Source organism: Schistocerca americana, chromosome 11 (genome assembly GCF_021461395.2).
Source record: "Schistocerca americana isolate TAMUIC-IGC-003095 chromosome 11, iqSchAmer2.1, whole genome shotgun sequence".
Taxonomy (NCBI): domain Eukaryota; kingdom Metazoa; phylum Arthropoda; class Insecta; order Orthoptera; family Acrididae; genus Schistocerca; species Schistocerca americana.
The window spans coordinates 46,245,437-46,266,293 of record NC_060129.1 but is presented as its reverse complement, the minus strand read 5'-3'; the positions used below and the strand labels follow the sequence as shown (position 1 = coordinate 46,266,293).

The following is a 20,857-nucleotide window of genomic DNA, read 5'->3' as shown; positions in this document are numbered from 1 at the left end:
AACCCTGTCTCACTCCCTTCCCGACCACTGCTTCCCTTTCATGTCCCTCGACTCTTATAACTGCCATCTAGTTTCTGTACAAATTGTAAATAGCCCTTCGCTCCCTGTATTTTACCCCTGCCACCTTCAGAAATTGAAGGACATTATTCCAGTCAACATTGTCAAAAGCTTTCTCTAAGTCTACAAATGCTAGAAACGTAGGTTTGCCTTTTCTTAATCTAGCTTCTAAGATAAGTCGTAGGGTCAGTATTGCCTCATGTGTTCCCATATTTCTACGGACTCCAAACTGATCTTCCCCGAGGTCAGCTTCTACCAGTTTTTCCATTCGTCTGTACAGAATTCGCGTTAGTATTTTGCAACCATGACTTATTCAACTGACAGTTCGGTAATTTTCACGTCTGTCAACACCTGCTTTCTTTGGGATTGGAATTATTATATTCTTCTTGAAGTCTGGGGGTTTCGCCTGTCTCATACATTTTGCTCACCAGATGGTAGAGTTTTGTCAGGACTGGCTCTCCCAAAGCTGTCAGTAGTTCTAATGGAATGTTGTCTACTCCCGGGGCCTTGTTTTGACTTAGCTCTTTCAGTGCTGTATCAAATTCTTCACGCAGTATCATATCTCCCATTTCATCTTCATCTACATCCTCTTTCATTTCCATAATATTGGCCTCAAGAACATCGCGCTTGTATAGTCCCTCTATATACCCCTTCCACCTTTCTGCTTTCCCTTCTTTGCTTAGAACTGGGTTTCCATCTGAACTCTTGATATTCATACAAGTGGTTCTCTTCTCTCCAAAGGTCTCTTTAATTTTCCTGTAGGCAGTATCTATCTTACCCCTAGTGAGATAAACCTCTACATCCTTACATTTGTCCTCTAGCCATGCCTGCTTAGCCATTTTGCACTTCCTGTCGATCTTATTTTTGAGACATTTGTATTCCTTTTTGCCTGCTTCATTTACTGCATTTTTATATTTTCTCCTTTCATCAATTAAATTCAGTATTTCTTCCGTCACCCAAGGATTTCTACTAGCCCTCGTCTTTTTACCAACTTGATCCTCTGCTGCCTTCACCACTTCATCCCTCAAAGCTATCCATTCTTCTTCTACTGTATTTCTTTCCCCCATTCTTGTCAATTGTTCCTTTGTGCTCTTCCTGAAACTCTGTACAACCTCTGGTTCCTTCAGTTTATCCAGGTCTTATCTCCTCAAATTCCCACCTTTTTGCAGTTTCTTCAGTTTTAATCTACAGTTCATAACCAATAGATTGTGGTCAGAGTCCACATCTGCCCCTGGAAATGTCTTACAATTTAAAACCTGGTTCCTAAATCTCTGTCTTACCATTATATAATCTATCTGATATCTTCTAGTATCTCCAGGGTTCTTCCATGTATACAACCTTCTTTCATGATTCTTGAACCAAGTGTTAGCTATGATTAAGTTATGCTCTGCGCAAAATTCTACCAGGCGGCTTCCTCTTTCATTTCTTAGCCCCAATCCATATTCACCTACTAGGTTTCCTTCTCTCCCTTTTCCTACTCTCGAATTCCAGTCACCCATGACTATTAAATTTTCGTCTCCCTTCACTACCTGAATAATTTCTTTTATCTCATCATACATTTCATCAATTTCTTCATCTGCAGAGCTAGTTGGCATATAAACTTTTACTACTGTTGTGGGCGTGGGCTTCGTGTCTATCTTGGCCACAATAATGCGTTCACTATGTTGTTTGTAGTAGCTTACCCGAACTATTTTTTTATTCATTATTAAACCCACTCCTTCATTACCCCTATTTGATTTTGTATTTATGATCCTGTATTCGCCTGACCAAAAATCTTGTTCCTCCTGCCACCGAACTTCACTAATTCCCACTATATCTAACTAAAACCTATCCATTTCCCTTTTTAAATTTTCTAACCTACTTGCCCGATTAAGGGATCTGACATTCCACGCTCCGATCCGTAGAACGCCAGTTTTCTTTCTCCTGATAACGACGTCCTCCTGAGTAGTCCCCGCCCGGAGATCCGAATGGGGGACTATTTTACCTCCAGAATATTTTACCCAAGAGGAAGCCATCATCATTTATCCATACAGTAAACCTGCATGCCCTCGGGAAAAATTACGGCCGTAGTTTCCCCTTGCTTTCAGCCGTTCACAGTACCAGCACAGCAAGGCCGTTTTGGTTAATGTTACAAGGCCAGATCAGTCAATCATCCAGACTGTTACCCTGCAACTACTGAAAAGGCTGCTGCCCCTCTTCGGGAACCATACGTTTGTCTGGCCTCTCAACAGATACCCCTCCGTTGTGGTTGCACCTACGGTACGGCTATCTGTGTCGCTGAGGCACGCAAGCCTCCCCACCAACGGCAAGGTCTATGGGTCATGTGGAGGGGGTGGGGGTAGGGGGGGGGGGGTATCTACCATATACCATGTGAATGTGGTATGTCTTACACCGATCAGACCACCAGAACAGTTGAAATAAGATGTAAAGAACACCAAAGACATACCAGACTACGATAGGACATTAAAACAGCAGTAACACAACACTACCTGGAACTTGAACACACCTGGCTCAGACTCCCAGATTTTGGGATAGTGTGATCACTGAATCTCTCGAAATCAGGATGACAGAGAACCTGATCAGCTGGGAAGCAGGATAGCAGATCAGTACAGTGTGGAATCCGGCTTTAGAATTACTGAAGAAACAACGGGAAAAAGTTTCCTTCTGCAGTAACAAACGTCAGACAATAAGGGGCATAATTAACGGGGTCAAATCTCTTGCAGAGCAGCATGTGCCAACTTCCTCCTCGGGAGCCAACTCCCACAGGCACCACATATCTCAGGAGCAGACATACTAAACATCTCCAGAGGGTGGTCACCACCACAACAGATTGATGTGGTGTACATTGACAGAATACGCAATTCCCACAACTGTCCAATTCGGCAGGCAGGGCACCTTATAGGGGCATACTGAACCCACAAGGCCATGAGTATGACAAGGACACAATACAAAGCCAGAGTGGTTGCCAACAGCATCAGAAACATCTGTAGTGTGTCGATAGCACTGGAAGCACGCCTGGTGGGTGCAAACTTATTACAGAACTCCTCAGCACAGCCTCCACTGGGGAAAACAGCAGAAAATGGGCACAGACAGAAGTTGGAACGCCTAGAGATAAATAGCACCACCAGAAATAGTCGCAGTAGACGTGGACAGTGCAGGAACACCAGACACTGCTCACACATAAATATATGAACGGTCAGCTTTTCCACCAGTCCCAGGAAGCCCCCGATGTAGATGCCGAGTCACGATGTCGAAACATTGTGTTGCGAAGATGCTGACCACCAGCAGTACACCCAGTTCCGCAAGATGACACTGAATCACCAGGAAAGTCTAAGAAATTAAATCATCCCTTGTCAGAGAAAATGTGTCACACTGAAGGTTGAATATGTAGACTGACACTGTCATCAAGCTTTGTGGTCACAACTTGATTTTGTGTGGACAAAATGACTACTACTCTTACCTAAACTACTACTCATTAATTTCAATAAACCAAATAACTGACATCCCCTGCAAATGTCATATAATATCATGGCTACGGTTGAGTAAGCAAAGGAGTGGTCAAAACAGTAAACATGCCAGGTTTATAGAATTGTTTTCATCTACGTGCAATATTACCTAGAAAAATGTGTACATAAATAATAGCTAGCTGAACTGGTTTACTTGTGTCATGAATGACAGCCCATTCCATACTGCCCTGTTGTTCCCTGTAGTGCTGTGATATCTACTGTGTACTTCAAGCAGAGGTACAATGCCAGCTATAAATGGTTACTGCACTTCAGTTCCTTAGCAACAGTTGACAGTGCACACATTATTATGGTTCCAAGAGAGGAGATGTACACGGACAAATGTGCTGCAACTATAGTAGTAAGACAAGCGGGTTTATCTATGCCTCAATCATGAAACAATGTGGTGGGTGTACAAGGGGAGTGCAATACATCCTTCACAACCAGAAGGCGACAGGTAGCAGTAAGGACATACTGTGATCGGGACAACCTCGTAGAAAAATTAAAAGTGATGACAAATTCATCTGAATCACTAGTCAGAGAAATAGATTCAAAACATTGCTCAAATTCGTACAGAACTGGTCGAAATGAAAAAGAAAAATGTATCTGTTGCAACAGTAAAAAGGAGACTTACTAATGCCGGATTGAAAGGACAAGCGGCAGTGAGGACACTCCTTATGAAGCTCGTAAGTAAAAGGAAGAGACTCGTGGGCTAGGAAACATAGTAAATGAACCTGAGAAGAGTGGAAGAAAGTGTTGTTAACAGATTTGGAAGATAGTGTTATTAACAGATTGAATGTATTAATCAGTTACTTCGGCATTCCCACGACTTCCTAAAATCGTGCCCTGAAATCAGATCCATTCTGTTTGAGATTTTGCCCACCACACCTAGAATAGCTTTCCGTCTCCCTCCCAATCTCTGCAATATTCTAGTCAGACCCTATGCTGCTCCTGCCTACCCTGCAGCTCCTATCCCTGTGATCCTCCCTGCTGAAAGACTTGCCGTATGCACCCTCTTACCACCACCCATACCAGTTCTGTCACTCGCAAAACATTATCGATGGGAGAGTCATCTGTGAAACGGTATGTCATATACCAACTGTTATGTAGACACTGTTTAGCCTTTTACATCGGCTTGACTACCACCAAGTTATCAGTTAGGATGAATGGGCATAGGCAGAGCATGTATATTATGTTATATTAACCGGGGACCTAGAAACGACGGAGAGGCTTTGTCCCCACCGCAGCTGCGGTGGTCCACGAGACGAGTGTAACCCCTGTATTGCTTGGTAGAGTAATGGTGGTGTATGTGTACGTGGAGAACTTGTTGCGCAGCAATCGCCGACATAGTGTAACTAAGGCGGAATAAGCGGAACCAGCCTGCATTCGCTGATGCAGATGGAAAACCGCCTAAAAACCATCCACAGACTGGCCAGCTCACCGGACATCGACACAAATCTGCCGGGTGGATTTGTGCCGGGAACTGGTGCTCCTTCACACCCGGAAAGCCATGCATTAGACTGCACGGCAAACCGGGCAGGAAATGAAGGGGATCCAACAGCGTCTGGTGTTCCCACGCGGTCAGAGCGTGTATACTGGCAACACACAATATCCTGCTGCAGATCATGGTCTACAACATGGCAGTTACGACCTTGATACCTGTTTCACCACTTGTGCCATCTGAATTCTTCCCTGCACACCAGTTTCTCAGAACTCCACAGGTGGGAATTAGCACTAGAATGTGTCCTCGGTTCTCGCCACTGGCCTTAATTTATGTTAATTTCTTCCATCTCAGCATTTCTTCACAGTATGTACTCCTTTCTTTGCTCCATCTTAGTTTTCTACATCTTTCACAATGAACTTAGCTTTTCACTCTTACTAACTCATGCACAATATTTCTGCAGTAATCTGTGTCTTGCATATTACCTGTTCTTCTACCTTTAAGCTCTCAGGTTTTCAAATCTCATCCAGTGCAGTCCCCAACAGTCAGTCTTTCCTTCTCATTCTGTCCGGTAAGTCTTCTACGATCCGCCGTTTGGGTGACTTCTCCAAAAGCCTCTCCAGTCCTTTTCCTTCATTCCTCCGTTCAATCCTTCTGCTGGAAGAAGGAGCCACTGGCTCCAAAAGCTTGCGTAAGTATAGCCTTCGTTTACGTGTGGGTTCCCCTGCCGCCACTTGGTGAGTGACTTTTTTATCTATCCATTAATATTATAGAGTGGAAAATGATGGCTGTTGCCACATCTTGTCATGAACTCGCCGTTGAATGGAGGAGAGAGATCCAGGGCTACAGATGGAAAAATCTATGGCCAAGAAAGTGCCTTGTGCCACATTAAAGTGTGTGTGTGGGGGCGGGGGGGGGGGGGGGGGCTCCAGTGTTGAGGAGGCAGAAATTGAGCCCTGCCGGCAGGTCTTCAACAATCCTGTCCCAGTCTACGGTCGCAGTACCACCTCATATAGGGTTACGGGAGTTAAAATCCCCGAGGAGAAGGAAGGGAGCAATGAGCTGTCGAAGAAGGACAACAAGAGCAGGAAACTTAGGATTCCAGTGCAGAAGGGGGGAATAAGGACTGCATGTTGTTATTGCAGAGCCTAAATGGATCCAAAAGGCCACTGCTTCCAGAGCAGTACGAAGGGGAACTCGAGAACTAACACGTCTGTGCGGACCACTGCACACACACACCACCGAAGGCTCACAAAGGGCCGACGAGGTTCAGCAGATGGCTCGGAAACCACAGATCGTCAGTGAATGAGTATCCACAGAACGAGATCCCTGCAATACAAAACAAGCTACAGAGTAGAGGGAAAGAAGAGATTGCAATCCCAGGTGACAACAGTAACCATTACAGTTCCACTGAAGGAGAGTAGTACAAGAGCCCAGAAGCACATCGAATGGACCAGAATTGTGGGGGGAGGGAGGGGGTGGAGGGGGGGGGGGGCAGGAGACAGGGTCCACGCTCTCATCCTGACTTGACTCATCTTCTTCTCCTTCAGAGGACAAGAGGAGGTGAGGTCAGGAAGAGATGTAGTCACAGGACTATCAGGATCCGAAAGCAAATGCATTGCTTTGAGACCTACAGAACATGAGTCCCACGTGTGACTAAGCAACAGACTTCTCGTCCTGAAGACACCAGGGAGGGAGGTTCCTCGAGGGAGCCGCATACCCGCCAGGTCCCAGAGAAGAGGTTTCTTCTTGGGCCAAGGAGAAAGAGTGGGAAGTACCACCGAGGAGGAAAGGGAATAGGGACACGGCAGGGGTAAGGAGGAAAGAGGAGGACGAAAAATGCAACGGATGGAAAGGTAGGTGTTAAAGATACCATGTGGAAACAGTGAAATTTCTGTCATGCCTCGGAGTAGGATGGACAGTCGAGAATTTTGGATTCCTGAATCTTCCTTTCCTTTTTATATATCAGGCACTACAGTGAGCGAGGAGAATGTGGGCCGGAACAGTTCACACACTTTGGCTTGCAAGTACTCCCCCCACACAGAGGGCAGCTGCAGTCACCGCAAATAGGATTCGGATCACATCGTGAAGACACGACCAAAACGGAGATACCAGAAATGGTGCATGGGTGTGGGATATAGGGTTTCACGTCACAATGGTAAACCCTAATTTTGTCTTTTCTGGAAAGGTATCCCCTCAAAAGCTAGTACAAAAGTGCTCATATTGAGGCGATGTCCTTATGACCCCTCTGGACTTGCCGGACAAAAATGCCGTGCCGTTTCAGATTAATCCCGAGTTCCTCGTCAGATTGCAGGAGGCTGTGCCTGTGCAAATAATGGCCTGTGTCATATACAAGGACTGGTGAGGAATATGCTCATCAGAGCATCCACTGAGTGCTTGCAAGCACAAAGGGAAGCCGACTGACTGGCAGAAGAGGTTTTAATCAGTAGGGAACCAGATCATATCTTACTGAGTCAACTTCCTTTAACTTATCTTTGATATGTTCTTTTCTTTCTTTAAAAAAGGGGGGGGGGAGGGAAAGTTTGGTTGTGGCAAAAGTTTTCCTGTGTGTCTTGGGTGAAACCAAGTAATGTGAAAAAGGTTTTTTCCCAAGCCAGTGGGCCTGGCTCTTCTCCCAGGGGATGGCTAGGGTAGGGAAGACTGGGGAAACAAAAGGAGGAGCAGAGAGACAACTGTTTCTGTACAAAGACCCAGCTGCGGAAGAGCACCCAGAAGCACGGAGCTCAGCATGCTTTATGTGCAATCACAGCTCAGGTACCAGAAGTGTGATTCCTATGATGTCAACCACATGGGCCATAAGAACTGCACCACATGGACTCGCTACACCTGCTGGTGACCTAGCAGGGGAGAGAGGGGGCTACAGCAGGGAAGGAAGAGGAACCCACACCAGATATGCTAGGGAGTGAGCTGCTCCTTAAATGGCTCACACTACAGAAGCAGAATTTCAAAAGGGGGGTCAAACCCCAAAGGAGGGCAGGAGAAGAGACTTGGGAGGGGGCGAGGAAGAGTGGAAACACTAGAAACTAGACCAAAAAGAAATAGCAGAATTGAGGGAATAGCCAAGTAGCCATTAAGGGAAACATTGAAGGAGGAAGAACAGGAGGTAGGTTGGTTGGTTGGTTGTTTGGGGTTTAAGGGACCAAACAGCTAGGTCATCAGTCCCTTGTTTCAGATGTGGTCCATTCCACTAGTGTGACATCTCAGGAAAGTCAGAACAATAAAAGGGAAAAGGCTAAAAATGTAAAAGGGCAGTCATGTTGTCAATGGTAAAAACAAAATGAGGGAAGTTAGCAAGAGAACGAACCCAACGCTAAGCTGAAACAGCATAGGCAAGACCACCTGTGACTTAAAAGGTGCAACTGCTAGAATGTAGAAGTACATATGGGAAAAGGAGACTAACCAATCCTTTAAAAAAAGGGTAAAACAGAGTAAAAGGGGAAGTAAAGAGGATCTCGGTCAGGGAGGTGAGTCGGGAATCTCTAAACACGGCTTACAGTGGGAGATACCCAAACACTCACTGCCCTGCCCCAACACCAGAGAGAGATTAAAAACCTTAAAACTGAGAATAAAAACCACTTTCCCAGAGGAAACCGAGAATCAGAGAGACCATCCGGGAATCATCAGCCAACATCAAAGGTAAAGTGCGGGGGAGTCTGTACTTAGCACGCAGAGCCAAAAGAAGGGGGCATCCAACCAAAATGTGGGCTACCGACTGGAAGGCTCCACAACCACAAAGTGGGGGTGGCTCATCATGCAAAAGAAAACCATGGGTCAGCCTGGTATGACCAATGCGGAGACGACACAGTGTGGTCGAGTCCTTTGGGGAGAGGCGAAAGGAAGAACGCCACGGGCCTTGTGTCACCTTAATCGCACGAAGTTTATTAGACAGGGGAGTAGCCTCCCAAGAGTTGGCCCATGACTGTGCAAAGTGGGATTTGATGTGAAGCTGTAAATCCGCTGCAGGGGGGGGGGGGGGGGGGGGTAAGTAACTGCTCCCCCAGCCAAACGATCAGCGAGCCATCATTAAGAAGGCGCAGTCGTGGTCTGCAATAAATTGGTCTATAAGAAGACCTCGTCTAGATGGAAAGGCACTGCCCCACAAGGGATGATGAGCATTAAAATCCCCGAGGAGGAGGAAGGGAGGAGGAAGTTGCTGAAGAAGGGCAGTAAAGGCAGCAGATGTAAGAGTCCTGTCAGGAGGGAGATAAAGATTGCAGACCATGACCTCAGAGTCTAGGTGGACCCTAACAGCAACCGCTTCCAATGTAGTTTGAAGAGGAATCCACGAGCTAGCAATGTCTGTACGGACCAACGTACAAACGCCACCAGAAGCCTGCAGGGGTCCGGCCCGATTTCGACAGAAAACACGGAACCCACGGAGGGTCGGTGAGTGAGCATCAGTAAAATGAGATTCCCGTAGAGCAACACAAGCTGCAGAGTAAAACGAAATAAGGGATTTCAATTCCGGAAGGTGACGATAGTATCCATTACAATTCCATTGGAGAACCACAGAACGATGATTTAAATGGGGGCTGAACACGCTAAAGCCAGTCATACCGCCGGGTCCCCACCCGTCACCGAAAAGGAGGGGGCGACATCCATGGATGACAGGTCAGAATCCAGTTGTGAAGTCGAGGATGGGACCTCTGTTGACACCAGAGGCTCTTTGTCTCGGGACTTATATTTCTTCTTCTTTTCAGGCTGAGATCAAGGAGGGCTGTGTGGCATAAAGGAGCCAGCTGCAGCAAGATCGGGAACAGAAAGAGACCGGGTGACCTGGCAGCCGACAGACCGCGGCTCTCGCGGTCGTCGCGCGGCAGCAGACCTTTGGCCTGGAAGATGCCGGGAAGGGGCATCCCGGGAGAGGCGCCCTTGACCGGCAGACACCGAAGGAGTGGGACACTTCTCCGTCTGTGGAGGGAGAGCAGCGCCCAGAGGAGAAGGTGTGGGAGCCGCAGGGGAGGGGGGGAGGAGAGGGGTCCAGGATGGGGGTAAGGAAGGGGGAGGAAGGGATGAAGATGTAACCAAAGTGTAACTAGATGTCATGGACACAGGGTGAAGACGTGGATACTTCTTACGGGCCTTCTTATATACTGGGCAATCTGGTGAACGTGGAGAATGACTGCCATGACAATTTACACACACAGGAGGGGGAACACAGGGACTCCCATCATGGAGTGGATGTCCACAGTCACCACAAAGAGGGGCCTGTGAACAGCGGGAAGACGTGTCCAAAACGCAAGCACTTAAAACACCTCATAGGAGGTGGGATGTACGGCTTCAGATCACATCGATAAACCATGATCTTAACTTTCTCAGGGAGGGTGTCCCCTTCAAAGGCCAGGATAAAGGCACCAGTATCAATGCGATTGTCCTTAGGACCCTTCTGAACACGCCGAACAAATTGAACACCCCGCCGTCCGAGATTGTCCCGAAGTTCCTCATCAGTTTGAAGGATGAGGTTCCTGTGGAAAATCACACCTTGAACCATATTTAGAGACCGGTGGGGGGGGAGGGGTAATGGACACAGGAATTGTGCCAAGATTGGTACAGGCACGAAGGGCCACAGATTGGGCAGCTGAAGCAGTTTTGATCAGCAATGAACCCGACCGCATCTTGCTCAGGGAGTCCACTTCGCCGAACTTGTCTTCAATGTGTTCCACAAAGAATAAAGGTTTGACACTGGTGAAAGTATCTCCATCAGTCCTGGTGCAAACTAGGTAACGGGGGAAAGGTTTTGCCCCTAGCCGATGGGTCTGACCCTCTTCCCAGGGGGTAGCCACGGAAGGGAAGGCTCGAAAGGGCAAGAGAAGCAGCACTCGAAGAATCAGTTCCACACAGAGAGAAGTCCGCAGAAGAACGACCAGAGTTCTGGACCCGTATGCGTTTCATTTGCATAGTGTCTGTCCTGATACCAACCACTCCGATCAGGGGCTCTCCTCACGGGCGACACCCAGCCACAGCAAGGGCCGTCTGGCACGGCGGCTATTGCCGAGAGTTCAGATGCTCCAGGATGACGAGCAACCACTCCGAGGCATGCATGAGGTGATCACGGCCCAGGTATCAGAAGTGTGATCCCTGTGTGTTCAGGGGGCTCAAACAAAAGGGTACATAGCGACCCCACCACACGGGCTGGCTACCATGCTGGCTATGCACCCTAGCATCAGACGACGACGTAAAAGAAAAGGTGGAATGTTCTAGGAGGGCACACGTCAGAGACACTAGGTGAGGTGCTCTTCCCCAAATGGCTCACACTACAGAATAGAAATTTAGTAATGGAGGTCAAACCCCAGAGGGGGACCAGGGAATGCCAAAAGGAGGAGGTGATTATGCAACAAAGCCAAACTGTAAAACCAACAGAACCAGGAGGATAGCGGGGGCCAACATAAGCAAGGACACCAAGAGAGGGAGAGGAGAGGGCGAGGGGAAAGGAGCAAGGAGGGGGAGGGGAAGGAAATGCAGCCCTGGAGAGAAAGAATGCTCCAATAGCTCGGGGCCCCGTGCTCGCCACGCACGTATCCACAAAAGAGTTGTGGACCCCCTGGGGGGAAGAACAGGGGGGGGGGGGGGCAGATGTGGGAGGAACTACAATGGGAAGGAGTGGATATGGGGAAGGGAAAGCAGTCTGGGAGAGAAGAAAGGCAGCACTAGGCCAGGGATCTGTGCACATCACACACGTGCCCACAAAAGAGCTGTGGGCCGCCTGTCAGGGGGCCAGCTGCTGTGGCCGAGTGGTTATAGGCACTTCAGTCTGGAACCGCGCGACTGCTACAGTCGCAGGTTCGAATTCTGCCTTGGGCACGGATATGTGTGATGTCCTTAGGTTAGTTAGATTTAAGTAGTTCTAAGTTCTAGGACACTGATGACCTCAGATGTTAAGTCCCATAGTGCTCAGAGCCATTTTGAACCCTTTCAGGGGAGGGGGAACAATGCAATGTTCACGGTCCCACTGTGACGCTGAAATTTCATCAGTATGACCTCTTGCATAGTGCAAAAAACAGTACGTGTAACCTTACAGGCTGATGGAATAATCCCGTACTTCTCTGTTATTGGGAAGGGGAAATGTTTCCACGCCAAGGATGATTTTGTTTCTGGTTGAAAGTGGAGGACTCGAGACTTGTCCTCTGTAAAAAAAATTGTGCAATGAGGTCCTCTTCTTCCTTAGAGTACTAAATGAGGTGTCAGAAAGACAGACCAAGTATGTTAATTTCGTGTTGCTCAGTCAACATGCGGGGCTACGTCATCGATCATCACACACCAATCATTATGAATGATCTAATGTAACTGGATAGATAAAACAGCCCACTAGCCAAGTGACTCAAGTGAACACATATATAAAAAAAAGTTTTTACTTATGTAAGCTTTTGGAGCCAGTGGCTTCTTCTGGCAGAAGGGTTGAAGGAAAGGAAAAGGGACCAAAGGGAAAGAAACTGGAGAGCTATAGGGAAAGGGGTTGGGTTTGAAAAGTCACCCAGAACCCCCCTGGGAGACTTACTGTCAGTAAGCTCTTGAGCCCACAAAAAACACACGACCGCATATTGATCTACTTTTGTACACTCATGAAGTACATCCAGCATCTTACACTGGCTGCCTCGCAATGTCCCACACCCTCTACAACAAGCATACATCTGCTGCTATCTGCTGGAAAAGTATGCATACGTCATTTAAATGGGGTATAAGGTAAACTGACATTTGCAGCTTATTTACTGATCTACTCTCACAGACCCCTTTGACATTTTCAGCATATTTACTGACCTACCCTCACAGACCACGCAATTATATGGAAATAACTGGAATAGCATATGCAGTGACTATTTCTCCGATCATGCAAACAGTACACTGAAGTATCCACTCTGAGGGTAATTCATACCTTTTGCGAAGGAAAAATGAGAACAATTATTTTACCAGCATTACTCCATTTTAAAAAGTGGTAGATTAGACAAGTGAAGTGCGAGAAATTTCTTATCACCCCAAATATAAGCCACATTTTTTTCCCCCAAAATATGGCCATGAAAAATTAGCATGCAGCTTAACTGCACAACCCTACAAATATTTTTGTATTATTGGAACTGCACCCGTAGTGGTCATCCCTTAGCTGCTGCAATGAAGAGAGACCTAGACCTTATATCTGAAGGTGTGGACTTTAAAACTGCAGGAGCTTGATGTTGCTGTAAACAAGCAATTTAAAGACAGTCTCTGAAAATACTATGCTAATTTGCTTTTATAATGGTATCATGCAGTCAATCGATCTAACAATATTTAAAAAATATCAGTCAGTTTTGTGTGCAAATCGATTCTCTCTGCATGGTGCACAATATTGTCAGATTCTAATCCATCTCGCACAATTCAAAAGCCATCAGTCATCCTTATATGCAAGTAGATTCTCTCTTTGTGGCACACAATATGACAGATTTTAACATCAATGGCTCAAGAAGTGCTGCATGTCTAATACCCTCAACGGCAGCAAGGACAATAGTCTTTAGGAGACAAGTAAATAGACGAAAAAATAAATACTGATAGTTAACAGAAATGTAAGTTACAGAACTCGTATTTCTGAGTAATTTATTTACATTACTATGTTAAAAATATATGATTAACTCTGGCAATATTATTAACAGTGTCTGCAAATGGGTAATGTGGCACAAATTTTTTCCAAACAGAGCTTTTCCATTTTTTCCTCCCCAAAATTAGGGGTGTGGTGTATATTTGAGAGTGGATTATATTCAGGCCAATATGGTAGTTGCTAAACTGGTCTCTAATGATACAGCAAAGCACGCGAATCCAAACAGCAGTGGCTTCCTGGCAGATAAAAACTGTGTGCCGGACCGAGACTCAAACTCGGGACCTTCGCCTTTCGCGAGCAAGTGCTCTACCCTCTGAGCTACCCAATCACAACTCACACTCCGTCCTCACAGCTTCACTTCTACCAGTATTCGTCTCCTACCTTCCAAACTTTACAGAAGCTCTCCTGTGAACCCTACAGAACTAGCATTCCTGGAATAAAGGATATTGCGGAGACATGGCTTAGTCACAGCCTGGGGGATGTTTCCAGAATGAAATTTTCACTCTGCAGCAGAGTGTGTCCTGATGTGAATCTTCCTGGCACATTAAAACTGAGCACTTGCCCGCAAAAGCCAAAAGTCCTGTGTTCGAGTCTCGGTCTGGCACACAGTTTTAATCTGCCAAGAAGTTTCATATCAACGCACACCCTGTTGCAGAGTGAAAATTTCGTTCAGCTGTGGCTTCCTTCATATGAAATGTGCTGTCACATTCTGCAGTGTTACTATTACACAACCCTGCCGGTACATGTTCCATTGTTTTGTTTTTTCTTGCACATAAAATACACAATGTTTTGTAACAATATTATCAGAAGGAAAGTTGCTACTCACCATATATGGAGATACAGAGTCACCGATAGGCACAACAAAAAGATTTTCACACTTAAAGCTTTTGGCCAATGGCCTTTGTCAACAACACACACACACACACACACACACACACACACACACACACACACACACACACACACACACAATCTACTCAAGCTACAGAGCACCATGAAAGGCTATCATTTTGCCATCACTGATGAGATAAAAACTGAATCACTGAAGCAGCTTAACACCATAACAAAAAGTTAGTTTCAGGAGTGCTTTCAAGATCTGAAAAAGTGCAGGCACAAGTATATTGTATCTAAGGGTGATTACTCTGATGAGGACAAAGTTGATGCTGACGAATAAATAAAGTCTGTTTAACAAAAACGAAAATTTCCAGTACTTTTTGATCACATCCCATTAGAGAGAGAGAGAGAGAGAGAGAGAGAGAGAGAGAGAGAGAGAGTGTGTGTGTTTTTCCTCCCTACAGCAGCTACTCTTCAAGAGCTGAGAAATCTAATTGATGAAGCTGTTAATTCAATAAACAGAGACCTGTTGATTCACGTGTGGAATGAAACCGAAACCGACTGTCAGTTCAATGTTTCTCACGTGACGCATGGTCCTTATACTTTGTATTGAGTGAAAACCTTCCTCTATCTTTCACAGTTTGTCTGTAATAAACAATTGAAATCTGTTCTTTCTCTTTGAATCACCCTGTATGTGACAAACTGACAAGTATTTTCTAGAAGAGTGGTACAATTACTCAATGACTTGATGAGACAAAGTTTAAAAGACTGCCATATCAAGGATTAGCAAACCAAATACTGTGTCCACAGATTGATGACAACATAAAAATGGCAGAGAGACAACACTCAACAAACAAACACAGATAATGTCACTAACAATCTGAAAACATAAACACAACAAAAGGCCAGGACCTCCAAAGGGATATGGTTTTTTCGTGGGAAATGCAAATATAGATGAATGTTCAATACGAGTCATCTGCTTTGACCGGCAACTTAGGAAATGTGCGACAAGGCCGTAAGCAAGATGATGTGAGAGCAGCCATTAATGTTATGTCATTGGCCAAAGCTGACTACTTGTATTGAAAATTCCTCTTGACCCAGGAATGTTCTTGTAATTAATGCCTTGAAACATATTAAAAATTTGAAAATATCAGACCACAGTGGAAAACTAGAGGTTTTCAGCAGATGTAACTATGGAATAAGAAAAGAAAACTGTCGTGTCATTACCACTGACTTCACCAACTTACAACCAAACTATCATCTTCCAACATAACCTAAACCCCACACTACGCTACAGATCAGTATGTCAGCATAACTTACATCAAGAAGGGGCAGTACTGTGAAGTCCTATACACAAAGGTCTAGTATAAAACACTATCTGAGCTACTGCCCACACAGCTAAATGACGTCTAACAATACGAATGATACAGAAACAAAATCATCATCATCACAGGTGCTAACTACATACGTACGACCATACTGCAAAGAATACATTGACGGCTAGTGGTATTCACTACAGCTGAATATCAGTTGGCAGAGAGATAGTCCAATGCTATCACTTGTGGTTGAATCAATAAAAGATAGAACTACAGTCACAAAATACAAGGATCATGACAATGCTTTGGAAAATAGTTGCACCAACACCATCAGTGAAACATTTTCAACAAAGAAAAAGTAATTTTATTTTTATTCTTCGGGCAATATGTAAGTCTCTTGATGTCTAACTGACTAATTAAGCCATTAGGCCTATATGAATTATGAATCTTTTACTTGGCTTAGAAGTAAACATGACAGTTCTGCCACTTTGGATGGGACAGATACAGTGGCTTAATACAAGACACTCATTACACAGAAACTTCAAATAATTGTGCAATATACATGTGTAGTCCTACTTCATGCAAATATTTAAGTAAATAGTAATAATACAGACTCTCAATATGGTTATTACAGAAGCCAGAATCATAAAAACCAAATGAGAAAAATAAACTGAAAGTGCAGGGGGAGGAAAGGAAAGGAACTGATGATATCTTCTGCATCGGGACGTCACGGAGAATTGGTGGTGATAAGCAAAAATGTGTGCCAGACTGGGATCTCTTGTTTACTAGACAGATGCATTAACCACTGTACCACTGAGACACAGTGTTTATCGCTATCGCAAAGGTACAAACTATCTCAACATACCCCCGATCGACCCACATTTCCACCTAGCACCACCTATCCACATTCCCTGTCCGTGACCTCCACGTTCGCTAGTTTTTTAGGTTCCTGTTGAAGGTTGTCACGCATCCGCACTCAAGGTTGTGGATTCGTTGCCCATCGAGACAAATCAGTTATATGAATGCGTGGTTTCTGTTCTTTCGGACATTTCCGAAAGAAGAGACACCACACATTCGTATACAAGGTCTGTTAGAAAAGTATCCAACCCTTCTTTTTTCTTTTATGAACACTTAATGGATTTCAGTTTGGAGCACTTGCACAGACTGAGCTCAAACCTTCATGCGCATCTGTGATTTTTTCCGCCACCTGTTGATAGCATAAGCTGCCGATAAGCAGTAGACGAGTGAGGTGGTGTGTAGTGCTCATGTCCGTTTTTCACTGCAAGGGAAATCACGAAATGACTGGAAAAGTGCTGTTGCATCAAATTTTGCCAGGAACTGGGCATCAGTCAGGTGGAAAACGTTCAGAAGATTCAGGCGGCTTTCAGTGACAATGTTATGGGCATCGTACAGATTAAGTAGTGTTACAACCAGTTCACAAATGGCTGCACATCGGTAGAGAGTGAGCCACACTCTGGTCAGCTGTCAACGTGCCAAAATAACCACATCATTCCCAAAGTGACCACTGAAGTGACACGGCACCATCGTGAGACCACCAGGGAAAGTGCAGAAGAGGTGCGCATCACCACTTTTTCAGCACAATCCATTGTAGCTGAAGATTTGTCCACGAAGAGAGTGTTGGCGAAATCTGTGCCGAAGCTGCTGGTGGCGGAGCAAAAGCAACTTTGCGTTGACGTGTCATAGGACATGCTGGACTCCACAAACAGTGACCCAACATCCCAAACACCATAATCACTGATGTCGAGTCCTCAGTGTACGGGTACAACCTGGAAAGCAAATCCCAGTCGTCACAGAGGAAGCATTCCTTGTCACCCAGACCGAGAAGCCCGCCACACGTGTAGCAACGTCAAAAGTGATGCCGACCCTTTCTTCGACTCCAGTGGTGTGGTACACCATAAGCACACACAATAGGATCAAACAATTGTCAAAGAGTACTAGAGGAATGTGCTCCATCGGTGTAAGGATCAGACTTGTGGTCAACAGGAAATTGGCACTCCATCGCGACAACGCTCCAGCACATTCCTCACCTTTGATTCAGACTTTTGTGGTGAAAAACCAGATTCCTGTGCTTCTCGTGCTTAACTCTCCTGATTTGACCCCCTGCAACTTCATGCTGTTCCCGATGTCTGAGAAGCCCTTGAAAGGAAAACAATTTCAGACAAGATAGGACATTATGGCAGTAATGACAGCCAAGCTGAACTACACTCCAAAAGAGGCTTTTTTGGTACACTTCCAACAGGAATTATCTGAGGGTGATTAGGTGTCCAATGCATCAGAAAAGCCAGTTTTTTTCCTCTCTCTCTCTCTCTCTCTCTCTCTCTCTCTCCCCCCCCCCCCCCCCCCCCCCCCTGGCCAAAGGTCGGATACTTTTCTAACAGACCTCGTAAGTGAAGAAGTGAATTACCCAAACATTTCTTTGATAATTTGTGATGTGAATTAAAAGTTTTTACAAGGAATGGGTTCTAAATTGGATAAATTACACATATACAGCAATAGAATACAATTTGACAGTAAGTTCACTGGACAAAAAATAAGTCACCTCCAGACACATCACGCTAATGCTTTGTAACACTGCCCCCAGCATTGGTGACAAACACCAAGGAAGAGAGTCCACAAGTTTCTTCACCATGTCATATAGAGCTAAAGTTCCTCGTTGATGATCAGATCTTGTAGATCTACTAAAATGCATGGATTTAATCCATATACTTGAAGAAATGCATGATACACACTGTGCTGTCTTACAATACATTTGTTCACTGCCGGTTTCACTCACGGACCATCCTACAGTGAAAAAAAATCTACTGTGACAGCTACACATGGCACACTTCCAACAGGAATTATCTGAGGGTGATTAGGTGTCCAATGCATCAGAAAAGCCAGTTTTTTTTCCTCTCTCTCTCTCTCTCTCTCTCTCTCTCTCTCTCTCTCTCTCTCTCTCTCTCTCTCTCTCTCCCCCCCCCCCTGGCCAAAGGTCGGATACTTTTCTAACAGACCTCGTAAGTGAAGAAGTGAATTACCCAAACATTTCTTTGATAATTTGTGATGTGAATTAAAAGTTTTTACAAGGAATGGGTTCTAAATTGGATAAATTACACATATACAGCAATAGAATACAATTTGACAGTAAGTTCACTGGACAAAAAATAAGTCACCTCCAGACACATCACGCTAATGCTTTGTAACACTGCCCCCAGCATTGGTGACAAACACCAAGGAAGAGAGTCCACAAGTTTCTTCACCATGTCATATAGAGCTAAAGTTCCTCGTTGATGATCAGATCTTGTAGATCTACTAAAATGCATGGATTTAATCCATATACTTGAAGAAATGCATGATACACACTGTGCTGTCTTACAATACATTTGTTCACTGCCGGTTTCACTCACGGACCATCCTACAGTGAAAAAAAATCTACTGTGACAGCTACACATGGCATACATCCCATTCAACTAGAAAAGCATACGTCAGTGCTGACTTGAAAACGTAGGCAAATAATACTTAATGCCACAATAACAGGCTTAACCAAGCAGAAAATAACAGCAAAAACAAGGAAACATGTAAGAGCACAGCACCACTGTTCAGGCACGACAAGAGCCTGTAGGTTAACACATAGGCATTTGGTGGTGGTAGATTGCATGACCACTTGGCACCAGACACAAATCATCTACAGCACTGCACAGTGGCAAACTGTTCTTTTACAAGAGTAACATTTTGTCCAGCGGGCTTACCTCAGTAACACAAAGAGTGGAAAAATATGTCTAACGTCTACACACAAGAGTATAAATAACAGCATAAAGGCTAGCTATTTATGTCCTTCACGTCAATCGGCATCAAACTTCTCCAAGAAGCATAGACAACTATACGTATTTTTGACAGTCCCCGCCCTCCTGCGACACACTAAAACAAAGCACAATTTACCTACCGGTTCTTCTCCCAATAGTACAGAGTTGATCAGGTACATAAAATCATCGAACGGTGTCATTCTTGCTTGTTCACGTGCTCCTTTCTATGTCTTTAAAAATTGCATTGTAGATGCTTCCACATAATTACGGTGCTGTATGCTGAAATTAAGATGGGGTTGTAGCGGCTAATCGATTAACTACGAAACAATGCTACAAGAGTCAAAAAATGTTGTATATATACAAAGAGCAATGTTCTTTTAAAAAATTTACCTGTTCTGCTCAGAATGCAGACTTGGTGAAATGAAGCCGCAAAACATTCCACAAAATTTGTGTGAAGCATACCGGCATTTAAACACATATATACAGTACGATTAGAGGATAAAATGCTTGACTCACCATGAGAATAGTTATGAATAACGTTCATTGCAGTATAAAACGTATAATTCCATGGCTCAAGCGGCCGTTACAGTTCCATTCGTCTTGTTCTCACAGAATCATAGGCATTTAAATTTCCCTTTCTATCATCCAATACATTTCAAAGATAGCTCTCGAAGATACTCTATCACCGGCTTTTCGAGATAGAAGTGTTTACTTGTTTTGAGAGCCAAACTACGAAGAGGCAAGTGATTAGCATTAGAATGTTTAACATAACGAGGATTGCGAGCACTACCTGTTCTTCGAGCGCCATAACAAAAATGTTCTCATCTTTAACGATCGCTACAAGTGGCAAACCCCCTCCTAGCAGTTGTTTTAAAGCAAGGTATGTGAACATAACCTATATTTCAGTTACTGTTTACTGCCTGCTACACCCCTTACTTGTTACCGCTAACAAACATTAAGTGTGGGGAGTTTCTGAGTCCCACGGCCTGTAAATTAAGCTGAAATATCGTGCGGATGCTGTGCACGTAACTGTGAAAAGAATGATTGGTACCTCAAACTCTGGAACCTCTGTCGCACGAAATAATATTTTTGTTGGAAACAAGTCTGTGTAATTTGATTTTATGTTTAATGCATAGCACGCTGAAATGCCAAACTGCCGGCCTGCAAACAACACCTGTGAGGAACGATCTGATGGAGTTTTTTGACAACAAGGAAAATTGGGGTGAAAATCAAGTGAGAGTCGGAAGAGCATGGAGGAAAGAGGAACTGCGAATAAAGAGCAACACCGATCTGCATAAGTTATGGTAAATTCATGAGCA

The 20,857-nt window shown here is 44.8% G+C and overlaps 2 protein-coding genes across 3 annotated transcripts in view; one reads left to right on the top strand and one right to left on the bottom strand.

Annotated features, from left to right (window-relative positions):
- Positions 1 to 20,338, bottom strand: part of LOC124554002 — a 49,162-nt gene extending 28,824 nt beyond the window's left edge. The window contains exons 1-2 of one of the 2 annotated variants that reach the window (XM_047128021.1): positions 20,055 to 20,338; positions 19,679 to 19,817 (exon numbers count right to left, since the gene is read on the bottom strand). In XM_047128021.1, the coding sequence (XP_046983977.1) occupies positions 19,679 to 19,738 (60 nt within the window). In that variant the 5' untranslated portion in view covers positions 19,739 to 19,817; positions 20,055 to 20,338. The other variant, XM_047128022.1, reaches the window with a different exon arrangement.
- LOC124554001 (39S ribosomal protein L47, mitochondrial) overlaps positions 20,177 to 20,857 on the top strand; it is a 66,126-nt gene continuing 65,445 nt past the window's right edge. The window contains exons 1-2 of the mRNA XM_047128020.1: positions 20,177 to 20,418; positions 20,675 to 20,842. Coding sequence (XP_046983976.1) covers positions 20,297 to 20,418; positions 20,675 to 20,842 — 290 coding nt within the window. The 5' untranslated portion in view covers positions 20,177 to 20,296. The remainder of the gene's footprint in view (positions 20,419 to 20,674; positions 20,843 to 20,857) is intronic.